The following is a 17,337-nucleotide window of genomic DNA, read 5'->3' on the forward strand; positions in this document are numbered from 1 at the left end:
CCAGTCAAATTCACCAGCCAACACTCATCATATCATCATCCCCCTTCATATTATAATTTATTTACCCACTAACTTCATTGGACCTTCTACGTACCACCCCCATTGTGTGTTTGTATGTATGGATAGTTTATGTGTCATAAAAACTACAGTCAATAACTATTTTAAAAGTCTCATTCGTATGCGCAGTTTATTGTATTATTCTTTGACGGAGTGTATGATAAATATAATTGCGTACGTGGTTGTGAACGATTTAGTTTATTGCCTAATTTGGATGCGGTATCATTGTGAGGTACGTGGTGATATATACATTGTATGGCCGGAGAGAGACGACGACAGGAGGGAAAACAACGAGAATTGGATGGGGCGGCCTTCAGAGGGAAGTTTTGTGAGGAAAGAAAATACTTTTCTGATCCTTAATATAAAACCCATTTAATTAATTTGATTATATTAAGAAAATTAGGTAAGTTAGTTAATTATAAGAAATATGATATGTTTTTCCTAAAACACCATAATCATCTTCATTAATATCTTCTTTCTCTCTTCTATTTGATTGTGGTTGAGAGAGTATCCATAAGGGTAAGTTAGGAAAAACTGATAAATATAAAAAATATGTCTTATATTTATGACCAAAATTAACTCAACAATTAAGTCCTATCTTAAAAACCGGAGGAGTAAAACGTGAGAAGAGCTGTTCCTGTGTTTGATTCAAGTGAATCCAGACATGAATATTGATGTTCGTTGTTGAAGAAAAGAAAGAAGAGAGAGAAAGCACGGGTTGTAGAGAAAAAATGGCGCTCATACATAGTCATACTCTTGTATCGGTTTAACTTGTTTTACCATAAATATTTTTAATCTTATATTCTGTACATGAATGCATATATAATTATACTTGGTGATTATAGAGATGGCTTGATAATATGGTGGACTGGTGGTGGTCATGAAAAGATGACAATGTTTTGTTGGGAACCAAAATCATCGTAACAATTAAGTCATATATTAAGGACAAAAAAATAACAAGAAAGGGTTAAAATGGGGATCAAATGCAGGTCTTGGAAGAAAAGCATACGCAGGGATATGTATATTTGAATATGAAAAGCAAGGGGGGGAAGGTTTCTGTTTTGGGTGAAAACGTCGGCCACCGGCAACTCAGATTCCTAAACAGAAACAACCCCTCCCTGGCTTCCTTTCAATTACACATCATCATCATCATCATTATTATAATGCAACCCAGTAGTTGAGGTGGCAACTGCAGCTCCACTACTACTCCACTTGAACTTGATGATGAGCATCACCAGTAATTAATTAAATAAAGATGAATCAAAGCAGCAGCGTCGTCGTGGGTGGGTGATTGACTGATTGGATTCAATTAATTAATTGAATAATGAATAGAGGGCATCAGAATCACGTGCAGAAGAGGGGATGCCGCTCTTCAAGCGACACACGAGGCTCCCGCTGGGACCCCCCGAGCAATATCTCCTCCTCTCCCCCCTTCTTCCTCCCTCCTCACACTTTCGATTATTCCTAATTACTACTGTTATACTCATGCCAATGCTTCCTTCTGTCGTCGACTCCCATCACATTTCCCCTTTTCTTATCACACAAGTGACACCCAGGTTTATATTCACTGCGACTCCTTCCCCCTCCACTGTTCATCTCTTCAGTACTCTCCCTCATGCATTCATTCGCAGCTGCTCCCCGCCATTTCATCTTTTCATTCATCCCCCCCCCCCAAAAAAAACTCAATTAATATAATTACACATATTCATCAGCTTAGGCTGCTAATTAACACTTCCGAATTCATGAACACAACAATCTCCGGTGACCTGTCTACTGATATATGTACGTTAAAACTACAAAATATATGCAAAACAAAGGAAAGAACTAAGGAAAGAGCGGACCATCTTCATATATATACTATGAATCAAAGAAACTTTTTATCTGTTTTCTTCACTTTGTGCAACTTGTTTGTTTCTGTCTCTCTCTCTCTCTGTTTTTTTTTTGTGGGTAGTATTTTCAAAATTCAGGACATGTTAACATGAACGCTACCGGTTTTGAAGGATTTACAGATGGGACAATAGTTGAGGGAAGACCCGCAAACAGTACACAGGCACAGGTGCCTGCACGGCAGCATCAGCACGCACGATTCCTCTTTCCCGCACTTCCTGCACATTCTGCCACTGCTTTTCATCATCCCTCCCTTTATCCTTCTTTTACCTTCCTCCTCCTCCCCCTTTTCCTCCGTGCCCACTCCCAACCTGCGCCACCCTTCCCTGTCGCTGCCTCCGTCGTCTCGGAGGTCATCAACGTCGACGCCGCCTGTGCTTCCGCAGCAGGACTGTGCGTCGTCCATTAGTTCTGCCCCTGCGGGGACGACGGTTGCGCCGTCGTCGTAGTTCAATCGACGCTCGTCCCTGAACTGAGCCAATACTTGCTCCAGATTTGTGCGGAGGGCATTGGCTGTGGCCTCGTTGGTCTGCGCCAAATCCCGCCATATTTGATTCTCCACGCACAGCGACTTCACCTTCTCCTCCAGAGCCCAGTTCAGTTTCCCAATCTTGGCCATCTCTTCTTCCTTCGCCCTCAGCCTCTTCATCATCCCCGCTTCGATTGCCTCTAAAATCCTCCTCGCCTGCCTCTTTCGCTTCTCCTCTAAGTCTGCCCTCACGTTTTCCATCTGTAACCGAATCCCAAAGAGAGCAAGGATCAGAAACTCTGAACAATCGTCCCAGTCGGATTGAAAAACCAACAAGTAGGACAAAATAGATGCACACGGTTGAGGTGATGACGAAGTAATTAAGCACTCACATGATGGGCAATGAGACGGTCGACATCGAGTTGTTGCCGATGGATCTGGAGAGAAATGTCCTGGCCGAGAAACGAAAAAGCGGCACAGGCTTCATCATTGTCGGCAGTATTCTTGCAGGAGAGGAGAGGGTAATTCATAGAATCTCTGGAACGCTTTCTGGACTCCAGGGGGAGATTGTGGGAGAGGCCACTGTCGGATTTGATGGGAGTCTTCTGAGGAAGAGAATCGACGATGAGAGAATTGTAAGGCGCCGGAAGGAGAGGATTGCAGTCGGTGGCGGTGGTGGTCCCCGATAACGGTAGAAGGGAGGAGTTATAAGCGTTCATCTGGGCGCTGTAGAGATTCATGCTCGGCTGAACAGAACCAACAATGTCTCTGCAAATAAAACAAATCGGATGCCGGTGAGATGGAGATACAATCAACGGAAACAGAAAGAGAAGAGCAAGGAGAGAAGGAAGGGAAAGAATGAAGGAACATACCGATTGGCTAAGAGTTGCGAGGAGAATTGATTGAGATGGTGAGCTTCGACGGCCATGAGAGCTTGAGAGAGTGGGGAAGAGAAAATATGACAGATGGTGAGGGGATGATAGGGGTGTGTATGTGTATATATATGTATGTATATATGTGTGATGGAAGCTATAAATATTTGGGTGGTATATATGTGCGGGGGCCGGGGGGTGAATGTGAGGAGAGAGAGTGAGTCCGATGTGATGTGGAGTGGCAGGCGGTGAGAGAGGAAAAAGGCATGCATTAGCATGGTGGGGTTTATGAAGGGGTTTGGCTTTTTCCTATGCCTTTGAAAAAAAAAAAAAATAATAATGAATTGATAAATGTGGAGAAAAGATAAAAGATGCCATGGATTCGGTGACCACAAAGTCGCGTCTGGCTACTTGACTTTATTCACGTAACCCGCACAGACTTTAGCGATTTTTTAGTGTATCCTATTCAGAGTTCGCCTATTCATATCCCCCGCTTCTTCCTTCTCTCTCTTTCTCTGTTTCTTTTTTTTTTTTTAAAGAAAAATAATTATGGCAGCTACTTATTTCTTCATCATAGTAATTCTTAATTATTTTAATTATTTATTTTCATGAATAAAGCTCGAATTATATTTTTCTTAAGAGAAATTATTATAAAACACAAAAGCGGAGATGGAGTCCAAGGACACCCCCCACTTGACTCCGTCCGAGGGTGGGTGTACTATGTCCGGGAAGAACGTGAAGAGGCGGGGCCCAGGGGGCAAGGACGTGCGAGGTGCCACCTTGGCATGGGGTCCTTTTTTTTTTTTTTTGGGTGGTGAAATGGGTCCTTTTTGTCTCTTTACTCGCAGATTAGAGGAGGCTGGGGCGATGACAAAAGCTTCCCCGCCACGTGTCCTAATTTTGGATTGAAATCCAGAGATGACAGGTTTTTGTCACATTAGTCAATAAAAGAATTATTAAAATTTGAATAAAAAAATAATTTAGTGCTCCAGGAATTTTACTGTTAGTGAGATCGTGAATCATGCACATTGACATTAACGGAAGTATATTATTCACCACTTGTTAAAATGCCAATCTTTATGAATTTTGAATTTGAATTATATTTAAAAATATAACTTTCTTGTGAAAAGGAAAAATCAAATTTGAATTCAATATATGAGCTCATGATTTTCTTTTGGTCATTCTGATATAAAGTCAAATAGGCTGTGATATTATTATTATTAATTAATATATCCAGATTAATAGCTTTAGACAAACAATCATAATCATAATCATATAAATTAAACATGAAGAGTTAGGGAAATTATATATATGTATGTAAATGCGATTATCTCATCGTGAATACAAATATAAACTTCAGCGGCATGTGTGATTTGAATTCAAACTCGGGTGAGATTTATACAGTAAAAAGAATGAAGTAGTGTATGAATATATATATATATATATATATATGTATGTAAGGATTATGCATGTCATGCATGTGAAGAAATTAAGAAATAAATAAATAAAATTGTGATATAATTAAATGAAAGTGTGGTTAAAGGAAGGAACGTACGTACACGTTTCAAGAAATGAATGGAGGGATTATATGGAATTCGGTGCAGAGATTTTAAAAATGCTGTGATCCATACATACGAATTCGTCCACATTCAGGCTCCTCATAAAAGCTAAACGACCTCTCGCAGTTACGGCTTTGGATAGACATCAATATTATGCGTGGAATCACGCCCTCCACCCTTGCCTTCTACCATAGCTTGCCGATACTTAATATAAGACTTAATTATTAAGTTAATTTTTGTTTTAAATATAAAATTTATTTATCATATTTATTAATTTTTTCTGGATTATCTTTATTGATACTTCCTCAACCATAATCAAGTAAAAAAATAGAGGGTATTAAAGAGGATAATTATAGTATTTTAAGAAAAACATGTCATATTTCTTATAATTAACTAACTTATTTAATTTTTTTAATCTAATTAAATTAGTTAAATAGGTCTTATATTAAGGACCAGAAGAGTATTATATTAACTATCCCTTTCCCACCCCCATCTAAATTATACTCCTCCGGTCTTTAATATAAGACTCAATTGTTGAGTTAATTTTGGTCTTAAATATAAGACTCATTTATCATATTTATCAATTTTTTTTAAATTATCCCTATAAATACTCCCTCAATGATAATCAAGTAGAAGAGGAAGAGAAAGTATTAAGAAAAATGATTATGGTATTTTAGAAAAAACGTGTCACATTTTTTATAATTAACTAACTTACCTAACTTCTTTAATCTAATTAAATTAGTTAAATGAGTCTTATATTTAGTACCGGAGGAATATATACTAAATATATAGTAAACGTATAATTAGTTAATTAGCTTATCATGTGTCGATCTTGCTTGTGCTCAGACGCTCTGAGTCTTCACCGCGCACTTTGGATTTTACGTAAATTAAACATCCTTCTTTGGATATACGTCTTTTAGTTTTAGTTTCGACAGATACATCTAGATAGACAGACAGACAGACAGACACTTAGTACTGTGTTATAATTAATCTCTGATCTCTTAAAATTACCCCATATAATGAGTGAAGTTGTTTTGCCTCAGAGCCTCAGTCAATCTCCCAAATGGATACGACACATACAATGTAAAATCGACAAAAAGTGACCGAAGAGATTCCATGAAAGAGCAGAATTAATTAATTAATTAATTAGGTTCATGTTTCGCAGTCTGATCCGAGAGTGTTACTTTATATGTGCTGCCAGCTGCTCTGGGACAGGCGTTGCTTCTTCATCACAATGATCCGTTCATAGGTTGGTGCCGTTCTGGTAAATTCCTCAATTAGGGTTTTCCCATTTCTTGGACATTATCATCACCAGCCAGACTCCCATATATGGAGCTTTCCCAGAAAGTTCACTCTCCTCCATAAACTATAAAGGGCTCGGATTAATTAAATATTATTATGTGTCTGCGTGATATGATGGGGGGCACAAGGACAAGCGAGGCATTCAATTATGTGTATTTGGATTACTATATTATTATTATGCTCTGCAAATTGCAGTCTGGGCTCCAACAAAAGAAGACCATGCCATGCTGCTCCAGATTTTTTGGCTCTTTCTTTAACACTTTCTCTTTGTTTCCACCTTAGCTTGCTTTAAGGAGACAAAATGACAATTTCTTGACGCCCTCCTCGATTTCCCAACCCAGCAAGCCACGCCTTCCTTATTATATACGTAATTACTCCTACTTTTAGCTCCTTCCTTCAATTAACTTTATATCAGTTTATTATTTGTTACCATTGTGTAAGAAATATGAATAATGTGGGTTAATAGTAAATAAGAAAGACAGAGTAGATCAAGAGAGTTTATATATAGAGCAGAGAGAGAAGATTTTTTTGGTTCTATTTATACATCACTTTATTAAATTTTTATCACGAATGTACCATATTATTCTTTATTTATTATAGTGTAGATGGTTATTTTTTTAAAATGAGTACATAATAAATAGAGATAAAGTTGAAAAGTTGCTATATTTTAATGAAGAGTTAATGCAGTTTAAGATTTTTCTTAATCTCTGTAAAACATATTCAAAATACCTTGCAAATAGGCCAAGAAAAGTATTTACCAAACCATGTCCATCAACTAGCTTAGATATTATGTTTAAGATAAAAAGAATTAGTATTATTGTAATGTCATTCATTCATTCGAATGCAACAAAACACGATGGCGTCGAGTAAATATTAGTAAATATTAAATGGGAAGTCACGACGAATCACCGCTCTATAATTATCAAATCACATCCATCAAGCAAATCCTATATTTAGGATACTTGTTCGCTCGAATGAAACAAAACCCAGTGGCAAGCATTAATTAATGTGCCAACTAAGGATTCTCCAATTTGGTTCTTTGTATTCAAACGGATTAACATATGCACAGCAACGTAAGGATCATCCGAGGAGGGTTTATATTGATTAGAGTATTAATGTTAGCTACGAAACGGCTTCATTCTTAATTTCTTCTACCTCTCGATGTTCCCAATTTCTTAGTGTGTGGCATTAACGCTACTGGATTTGATGTTTTGCTAAAACGCAGAGAATATTAATTAGTTTACTCACATATATTACTTTGAGTTATAGAAATTAATGGACGGGACGTCATTACGAAGTTAATTACGTTTGGATCTTGTTCACAATATATATTTATAAATAAACAACACAAATGTTTTTAACAGTTTTATTTTTTTCTCCATATATTCTTTTATTGATATTGTGATGATTGGTACATATAATGGAGGGCCATGCATCATTTTCGATGATCTGAGAACACTGCGCATAACCTGTTCAAGCATGGGCCCTTGGCATTAAATAAAGATTGAAAAGAAATAGTATGTTGGAATCCAATTTGAATAGCAAATAGAGTACTATATATGTATCTACAATTACTTGACAAAGAAGAGAGAATTGGCAAATTAAAGCTTATCGTGAGGTTTCTTTAAAGTGAGGGTTAGACTTCAAGAGAGATATAATTTGATTTGAAGTAGATGACAAGTAGCTAGATTGATTCCATCCCCTCAACTCTCTCCATTTCCCTTTCAATGCCCTAACTCCATTATTGCCCATATAAGGTCTGTGTATATTACCATATTGACCCTACTTTAATCTAACCAGCAACTAGATGGCAGTGAATGGAAAAGTAGACATATGTTGGACAAACAAAGGAGGATTGCGGGAAGCAAAGTCATAAAAATACTAACTACATTTTGATACCTGCTTTTGCTTTATTATTATATATTTTAGGGGGATCATGTGTGTTTGTGCTTGCCTCCTTTTTAGGGCAAATCGTTTGCATCTTGACTTGTGTGTGCGAAATATATACTTTTCTTTATTATGCATCCATCTTCTCTCTCTCCTCCTCTCTTTTTCTCATTTCAACTTAAAGTTTATATATATATATATATATATATATATATATATTCTTCATGTGATCTCCACCCCTCCATGCCATGACTCCACATTATTGAGAATCTCTCCCTTTCTTTCTTCTTTTTGGGAATCTCATTCATCTCCTCCACAATTCAGGCATATAATATATAAAAACCAAACTTTGAATATGTCAATCCTCTCTTTCTATGTGTGTGTCAGTGTGCGTGAAAGAGAAAAAGAGGTTGGTGATAATTAATGAATGAGGTTCTTCGTCGTGAAACTGAAACAAACAGTTCCTTCTCTCCTTTTCCTAGCTTGCTTTTCAAAGTTTGGTTTTAGGATCACTTCCAATATTGTGGTTTGGTGCGAACAAGTCTGTTCCTTTAACGTTATCTCAAGATCATTTACTGCCTTCACATATATATATATATATATATATATATATAGATGATTGCTGATACAACGTTTAGTATCATTATATTTAACAACGCCCATCACATAGACATGTAAACTATAACTCGAGATCGATCACACTTGATTCGAATTGAAGGGTGCATATGATGACAAACTTAAAATAAGTTGAGCTATCATTATATCTTGTGTTGGAAACATACCTTACTTGTGGAGATCTGATACTTGAAAAAGAGGGTAGGTTTGCATACATCTATTGATGGCTAGCAAAAGCAAGTGACCGTTAGGTCCGAAAGAGATTGCATTCATTCATTCATGGGAAGGGTGGAATAAGTGGACCCAATATTATTGTCCTGAAAAATAATAAAGGTAAGAGTACCGTTTGATTCTTTTTTGGCCATATCTTTTTACTGATGCGTGTAACCTCACTATCAGAATTCAATTCCCAGTGAAAGCTGATTGGAAGAGAAAGTTGGGAGATTTTGGGAAATGGGGTTCATAGAGACGTGGTCAATGGAATAGTTAGTAAAATACTTTCCCCCAACTGAAGAATGCATTTCCCAATACATATCTATCTTCTGCCATGGGGCTTCATAATTCCATGTGCATAATATATATATATATATTCCTTATCCCCACAATGGAACAGCAGGTCATTTCGCATTCATTGATCTCCTATCCCACGCTATGCATTCGATAAAAAAAGATGCTTATTCCAGATCCAGGAACCAAATTTGCTGGTTTGGCTCATAACTTTGTACTTCCAACTTTTGGGTTTGTCTGAGTGAAATATACATATACTATATATGTGTGTGTGTATATGTATATGTCTGCTAATATGCTTTTGGGATTCCCTCGTCGGAACACCCACCATCTTTTAATGACAGTGCTGAGCTTTTTCTGCATCAAACAAACACACACACATGTTTATCCGAGTGACTGACAACTATGTATGAGCATGAGTGAGATGTGAAAAGATTAAAAAGTTTCATCAGCTTGTTAAGTGGAGGGTGTTTAATACTATTCTTTTGGGTTCCCCACTGTAACCATTATTGTTGGTAATAGTACACTGAAAGGCTTTTGTTCCCACCAAGTGATGAAGTGGGTTTCCTGGCCCATTCAGTAGCTTTCAGGTAATCTCACCAATAATGAGAGAAACTAACTTGCGGGCCATGAACAGCAAAAAACTTTAATTCTCTCCCCTTGGTGCAAGCAGGTCATATATATCTTCACTTACTACGTGTCCCAAGAAAACTATGGAAAGGATGACAATTAAAAACCTTGTAAAAGAAAGAATTGATGTAAAATGAGGACTTTTAAATTGTGAATTCTGAAGTCTGAGATGTGAACATATCCATATTTTGTGTTAATTTTCGTACAAAGTCCTCAATTATAATTATATCATTCTACTTCGATATGTTCGCCACATGTATCTGTATCTGTAGAATGTAATAGCGTGGTTGATGGAAAGGAAGAGTGAGAAAGACAAGAGAAACTGATGAGAGAGCATAGGAAGAATTGGTTTTGATGATTTGATAAATGAATTCGCTCGGCCAGAAACAACAAAGGGAGGAGCATCGGTTGCACCGTCGTGCTGGTTTGGATGCAGACAAATTAAAAACATAAGCCCATCACATACACTTAGCTATACATACATACATATATAATAATAAATGGCTCTCCATGCACCTTCCAATATAATCACTCTCTTCATCTTCTCACCGCTACACCTTTCTGCTTCATCACCATGATGAGTCCCAGCAATCAACAACATTCACTCCCTTGTAAGTTTCTCTTTTTTATATATTTGTGAGTGAAATTGATTATGAGATGCAATGATATATATATATATGGTGCAGAAGGACATCCTTCACCTGTGGGGTATCCCCCAAACGGTACGTCCCAACAGCAGACTGTTAGTAGGGGTGATGACTTCTGGAAGGGTTGGTATGTATGCATTGCGTTATATACATATGTTCCTACTTTCATGTGCCCTCAATAACAATCCCCAAAACATACATACGTACATACATATATCCTGTAATAATTGCCGTCTAAAATAATTATTCTTTTTTTTTTTCCCTTCTTCTTTGTAATTGCAGTCTTGCTGCTGTTTGTTGCTGCTGTTTCCTGGATTGCTGCTGTTTCTGATCTCACCTCATTCATCAATATTCAACTTATAATTAAGGATCTTTATTTCTTCCCTTGGATCCTATTCGTATATTTATGTACTTGTTCATGTGATCCTTTCCTTACTACTTCCTTGATTACCATATATATCTCACCAAGTCTCGTGCTCTCCCTAATATATCTTTTTTTTTTTGAGGTGACTAATATATCTTATATTATTAACACATTGCTGACATATAAAATGGCTAGAGATTTCACAACGTACATGCATAATCCCAAATCCAGAGCAGTACGTGCAACATAACAAGGCCTTCAACCAATCTTAAGCTGACAGTTTTAAACAACATAAAGAGATTTTAGTTCATGCGAAAGCACAAGTACTAATCGCATCACTAATAGGAAGGCCGTGGAAGCAACAAAGGCCTATTAATATGTCTAATTTTTTATTTCTACTGCACAAATTTTCACTCCATTTATTATTTTTGTTAAAAAATTATTTTTTTGCAAATATAAATTATTACTTGTAAATTAATATGAAAGTGAAAATATGGAAATAACAAGGTTAATAATTAAATCTCATTTTTCTTAAAAATCCATATCACTTAAAAATATTCTTGTTTTTACAACAAACAGTTCAAAAAATTTAAATATAAAAGTATCATGTATGATTTAATCACAACTTCATCAGAAGTAAATTTGTAATGTTGGCAAAAAAAATTTAAAAAAGAAAAATTAAAGAGATGCGTCAAGCTTACAGCAAGAGTCAGTCCAAACTTACAGCAAGAGAGAACCAATCCAACTGAAAGAAAGCGGCTGCGCCGCACCGAATAAAATTGGGCTGAGTTATTCTGAGATACGCCCACTTGCGGGCTGAATCCAACCCGAATCGAATCAGAGTTTATTATTATTATTATTATTATTCCCGCAAAAGTCATCTTTAAACGGCGCCGCGCGGCAGATGGAGGAGGGAAGACCCTTTTCCCGCGCAAACCTTATCCCTCACTCTAGAGGCGTCGTCATTCGTTCTCAGTACTTTGGAAGGATTTGATTCTGGCTTATATCTGGTATCTTTCATCTATGTTTATTTTGCGTTTGTATTGAGAAAATTATAAATTTCTTCAGTTCTTTGACATTTCTCTTCCATAGTTTCTGTTATCTTCTTGAATCTTTGATCTTCTTGCGCCCTAATTGCTTGTCCAAATTCTTTTCGTGTCCTCTAACTTGGGATGATTGTGACTCTGGTAAAGCATTCCAAGTCAACTGGTCTTCCACGGAAATTGTACGAGTTAGCTGTTTTCATGTTCGTGCAGGTTTCAAATTAATGCCTGAATTTTGTTTTGATAATGCATGTGGATACGCGGATTGTCATAGGTCTCTCAACAAACACTTCCAGATCAGCCCACCTTCGGCCATATAAAGAACGACTTACGCACAGATGACACTTTAAAGCTAAAATACATTACTTTAGATGTTATACACCACATTGGTACAGATAACATTACACAAAACCCACTCTAATACAAATGACACTGTAAAGGAAGGAAAATGACTACACTTTCAGATTCTTACACAAAGGATAAAAGAGGAAAGATACAAACCACACACAATGACATTACAATATCAACAGAACAGAAACTCTAGAACCCCTTTCGTCCTTCCAAACTCCTCTCTATGTACATCCACTCCCAACTTTCTGATTGCTTCACTTGCCCTATTCATCATGACTACCTGGCTGGCTTTTCTTCTAAACCATTAGTTCCACCTTTTCTGCCTTTTCACCACTCTTTTATGTCTCCTTCTTTGAGTTTTGGGGGCAATAGGTGATGGCGTCTTACCAGATTGCATTTTGTATCAAAATTATTTAAATTTCTTTTATTGCTAGCAAATAAAGCAAATCAAGTTCTTTGCCGTGAAGGTGCTTTGGCTGATTGCTCCTAGTAACATTATCTGTTCAATAAGATTAAAGATCACAATGCACTGATATTTTTCTGGTGTTCGTGTGCAGTTCTCCACTAAGTTGTCTTTAATGGGTCAATATAAAGTGAAAGAGTAGCAATCTGGAGGTCTACGATGACAAAATACTATGACATTGATGACATTATCACAGAGGAAGAGGTAGTCATCAGACTCTTAAATTCTCATATACTTTCCTTTATTTCTAGCACGTCAAATTGAATGAGGGATGTTAGTAAGATGTTTTTAAGAATAATATTGTAAATAAGTGAATTGATTTAGTAGTTAGCCTAAACTTGCTATGTTTCTGAAGACGTATTAGTTTGGAGTAACAAATATCAGGATAAAAGTGTAATATATCCTTGTTTGGCATTGAAGAATAAACGTAATGATTTGTTTACTCTCAGTCTTTTTCATTTTTCAGTTGATGTTTTTGAGTTATACAGTTGCTGATCTGTATAGAGCTACCCTGATCAGTTTCTTATTTTAATACTATAACTTGTTATGTTCTTGCTACAGATTGTATCAGTTATATTCCAAAAGGCAGCGTCAGGAGTGGGAATAGATCCCAGTTCTGAAAATGATTACGTAAGAGCTGCTGATCAGTCATGGTTGAAAAACAAATCGTTGCACCATGTTACTCTAATGATTTAACCAGACTCTAGCATGTTTGACTTTCAGATTGAAACAGGTTCCAAGGTGGAGCTGCCTTTCTGGCTCGCTCATGAGCTACAATTGAGACAAGTAGTATCGATCAACATTCCCTCTTGTTTTGATCAAAAGTAATTATCAAATCATAGCTCTTTTAGCAATATATAGGCTTCGCTCCTTGTAATATTTAAAATTCATCATTACATTGACAATGAGTTAAGAAGCAATGCCAATTTAGCATTATTTGCTCAATGACTTTGACTTGATTTGGATCCAATGCTATTTTTCAACCTTTTTTCTTAGGTCCTGATTAATTGTCATTGATTGAATGTGTATAGTGATGAATTTCCATTGCTTTTATAAAAGTTATGAACATTATTAACAGAACATGTGCCCAAATCATCATCTGCAGTTGTGTCCCGATGTACAAGAGGAATGCTGTAGTTAATATTGGATCAGTTTTGATGTTAGGTTATAAAATGTTTGCTTTATTTATGCCTGCGTCTGCTCGTAATAGTTGGTGTCTCTTGATTTCAGAACTAGACTAGAGATTCAGGCTGATTGTGCCAGTGTGGATCTGAGGTCTCGGTGTCCATTCTTTTATGAATTTGGATGCAAGATAGCACCCGTGTAAGTCTCTTCTATGCTGTATTTTTCAGTTTCTTGCTTACCAAAAGGCTGTTAATTTCACTGAGGTTCTGAGCTTACTGTCATATTGCCACTGACACATACTTAGGCTTACGGTTCTATGTCAGATAATATTATGCGGTTGCTGCCAACCTCGACACCTTGGATGGGCCAAAACTTTCAGTCTGTCCTATCTCACAATGCAGAAAACATTTTCATTCAAGTCATCATTACTATAGTTTTCAATTTAACAACCAAATTTCAAATGAAGAGTGATGAAATGCCAAAGAATTACTGGTTACCACTGTGTCTGAGCATGCGCCTCTATAATGAAATTGCTACCAACCTTTTTTGTTCTGCCTTCTCCCCATCCTTATCCTACCCTCGTGGCACCTTAATAAATGAAATGATATAATTCAAGGCCCCCTAAACCTTGGGTAATGAGTAATGGTGGTCACAGACCATTTGTAATTTGCCTAAACATCCAAGATCTATGATTAAGTGACTTGTCTTGGGAAATTTTTTTATCCTCTTGTTGTATTTTTACATGATTTCTTTTTTCCCTGTTTTTAGATGAAGAATTTCATCAATACGAGGTGTCCAGTGATTTGTAAATTATTGGTTGCACATACCATTAAATACGTCTGATTATGTATTTCATATTTAAAACAAAAAATTATGAATAACTTATAAAGAACATTATTTTCATGCTATTGCCAGTGAGTTAGAAATTTATGGAGTCAAGGTTCACAATTTGAAACGCCCCCTCCCCCCAAAAAAAAAAAATAAATAAAAGATTGAAAACACTGGTTTATTTATGTGATTTGAGAAGCACACATTCAACTATCAAATAATTCCAAAGTTTTAGTAGGTTTTGTTTTCTTTTCTGTTTCGGGTAAAAATAGTTTCGTTCTCTTTTAATGGCAGGGTTGGCGATAGGACAATTGGATTTCTGCTCTTGTCTGCATTTAAGAATAGGTACAAGGAACTACTCACCAAGGCGCATACTGCAGCATTTTCAGCGGCTACCAAAATCTGGTCAATCCTAACAAACGAAGAGATCAATTGTGAGTATTATTCTGCTTTTGGAGCAAAACATATATACTATCTTCGTCTACAGCTCCACATTTTTCTTTTATTGAAGCAGGTTGATCAGTGTAGCTTAATTTATGCCCATACTTTTTGTAGTGTATGAGGCAGCTCAATCCTCCATGGCATCCTTTAAGAAGTGGCGAATTGGGGGACCTAGATTTCAGAAAGCCCCTGTTCTTGGAAGAAAGAGAAATCAACTGAATAATTACTCCTTAAACTTGTCAGGCGTCTTTGACAAAAAAGAATTGTTAGGCTTCTATGAATATCTCATTTCACCTCTCTCTCTGCGTGGAGTAACTTCTATAAATTCAGCTTATTATTTCAATTACTCATGACTCGAGGAAAAAAATTTAGTATGTGTTGCGGTAGTTTGATGATTCCCGGTGAAGGGTATGAACACCAGAGATTGGCCACTTTAAAAGATTTGATTTTTCTTAAATAAGAAAATGAAAAAGGAGGATACTGAGAGTTTTGATCAAATACTTCTTTTACCAGTTCTGGGCAATTATTTTTATTCTTTCAATTTTTCAGCAGGATTTAAATGTTTAAAAAGTGAGTGCCATCTAAATATTTTTCAATTATCATTTTCCCCATGCATTGTAAGAGAAAAAAAGATGTCGAGTTTGTCATATATTGATAAATAAATAAAGATAATGAAAAGATACTTCTATAGATACATTATTGTGTTTTTTTTAATAATAAACATAATAATTTTTAAAGTGATGTAATGATAGAGCTTTAATAGATATTATAAATTTAGTTTTTTTTTGTGAAAAATATTTTCTCCATACGGTTGATAAAATTGGGTAGCTAGTAGCTTTTTAATCAAATAACTCGTTAATTTTAGTTGTCCCACCTAGGCATTGATTTTATTAAAGTGTACCTGGCAATTGAGTAAAGGAATACCTATTCTTAATAATTAATTAAAGTTGAAGTCGTTTTATTTTTAATAAATACTTATAATGTCACATAATGTTTGAATTTCATAAGCTCAAGCGATGAGATAACGCTTAATCATTAGCTGATCCAATTTGCACGCTAAATATGCATACTAAAATGTACTCAGTCTACCCATATTTTAATTTATATTATTTATTTCTGAAGTTAAGAGAAGCCCATTTAGGGTCTGTTTGGGATAGTATTCAAAATCACTTATAAGCACGTTTTAGGTGAATTGAGATAAAACTATTCTCATATACATACTTTATATTTCGCAAATCACGATTGAAAAGCTACTTATAAGTTATTCTAAACGCGCTGTCTCAAAAAATAAATAAAGATGCTACTAAACCACATGTTATAAATTTATGGGATCACTAATTCATATCTGATATGCTAAGATCTATGAATGACATTCCTATTGTTAGATCTCATTATTACAATAAAGATGTTACATTCCAGCTTAAAATTGTCGGATCACAATTATGGTAGCTTCCTCCCTGACGCGCAAATAGTTCCTTTCTAATGTGTAATCATAATTTTTAATCCTTAAATATTGCGTAAATAATAGCTAATAAATTAATAAAAATGCAATGAGTCTGAGTTGGTGGACACATCATTGCTAAATCTGCTAACACATTTTAAAGATCCACCTGTCGCTTTATTCTAATATAGTTAGGTGGTGTTTTTAAGAACAACCTTAATTTTATGTCGCCATACAAAATAATTGGATATGGCACATTTAAAAGAAATTCAAAAAAATGTAAAGAAGTATTCTTCGTAGACATATAGTTACACTTTAGGGTGTTTTTTTTTTTTTTTTAAATATATGAAAATATGCTGTAAAACAAAAAGATATTCAATTCAGTTACGTTTGAGCTAGACTTTAATCTGTCTAGTCTAGAGATCTATTTATAAACTTGGCAAAAAATATATATCTATTTATAAAACATAGGAACTAAGAGAGACGTAATCCACAAATATTAAACTTCTATATATATAAATATATATATATATATATATATTATGCAAACATCTTATACAGCTCCTTATACTTCTGAAAATTTGAATTTTCCATGTCTATCAAAAGCATGAGGGCACCCTTTAAAAGAAATAAACTAGTTTAATTTTATGTATTACTACTTTATCATAATACCACTTCTGGTATTTAATATATAAGTTAGTTGAGAGTTGAAGTTAGTTTTAAATATAAAATGACAATTCATTTTGTCTATTCTTTTTTTTTTTTAAAATATCCCTATTAATTATAAAATATTCTTACCAAGAGATAATTCCAATCATTTAATACACATGGCTAAAGAGGATAATTTAG

At 35.5% G+C, this 17,337-nt stretch overlaps 2 protein-coding genes across 2 annotated transcripts; one reads left to right on the forward strand and one right to left on the reverse strand.

Moving 5' to 3' along the window:
• Positions 1-1,883: 1,883 nt before the first annotated feature.
• LOC114763193 (probable BOI-related E3 ubiquitin-protein ligase 3) lies at positions 1,884-3,445 on the reverse strand. The gene is made up of 3 exons (XM_028952810.1): positions 3,286-3,445; positions 2,806-3,181; positions 1,884-2,674 (listed from the first exon to the last, which is right to left on the reverse strand). The coding sequence occupies exons 1-3, from the start codon at positions 3,339-3,341 to the stop codon at positions 2,021-2,023; spliced, it is 1,086 nt and encodes a 361-aa protein (XP_028808643.1). The 5' UTR covers positions 3,342-3,445; the 3' UTR covers positions 1,884-2,020.
• An 8,282-nt stretch (positions 3,446-11,727) lies between these two features.
• Positions 11,728-15,501, forward strand: LOC114763203 (DNA replication complex GINS protein PSF3-like). Its single transcript, XM_028952819.1, has 7 exons — positions 11,728-11,806; positions 12,748-12,857; positions 13,215-13,283; positions 13,377-13,477; positions 13,884-13,976; positions 14,901-15,040; positions 15,162-15,501. The coding sequence occupies exons 2-7, from the start codon at positions 12,813-12,815 to the stop codon at positions 15,398-15,400; spliced, it is 687 nt and encodes a 228-aa protein (XP_028808652.1). The 5' UTR covers positions 11,728-11,806; positions 12,748-12,812; the 3' UTR covers positions 15,401-15,501.
• The last annotated feature ends 1,836 nt before the right edge of the window (positions 15,502-17,337 follow it).

The sequence above is a fragment of the Neltuma alba genome, unplaced genomic scaffold, assembly GCF_004799145.2.
Source record: "Neltuma alba isolate B1F8T4 unplaced genomic scaffold, ASM479914v2 tig00001763_pilon, whole genome shotgun sequence".
Taxonomy (NCBI): Eukaryota; Viridiplantae; Streptophyta; class Magnoliopsida; order Fabales; family Fabaceae; genus Neltuma; species Neltuma alba.

Bases quoted from the DNA above. Each gene is read 5' to 3' on its own strand.
- LOC114763193 (XM_028952810.1), bottom strand. From the start codon at position 3,341: ATGGCCGTCGAAGCTCACCATCTCAATCAATTCTCCTCGCAACTCTTA. The intron at 3,182-3,285 runs GTATGTTCCTTC...TTTTATTTGCAG, and splicing joins TCGCAACTCTTAGCCAATCG to AGACATTGTTGGTTCTGTTC. The intron at 2,675-2,805 runs GTGAGTGCTTAA...ATTCGGTTACAG, and splicing joins ACCGTCTCATTGCCCATCAT to ATGGAAAACGTGAGGGCAGA.
- LOC114763203 (XM_028952819.1), top strand. From the start codon at position 12,813: ATGACAAAATACTATGACATTGATGACATTATCACAGAGGAAGAG. The intron at 13,478-13,883 runs GTAATTATCAAA...TCTTGATTTCAG, and splicing joins CCCTCTTGTTTTGATCAAAA to AACTAGACTAGAGATTCAGG. The intron at 15,041-15,161 runs GTGAGTATTATT...TACTTTTTGTAG, and splicing joins AACAAACGAAGAGATCAATT to TGTATGAGGCAGCTCAATCC.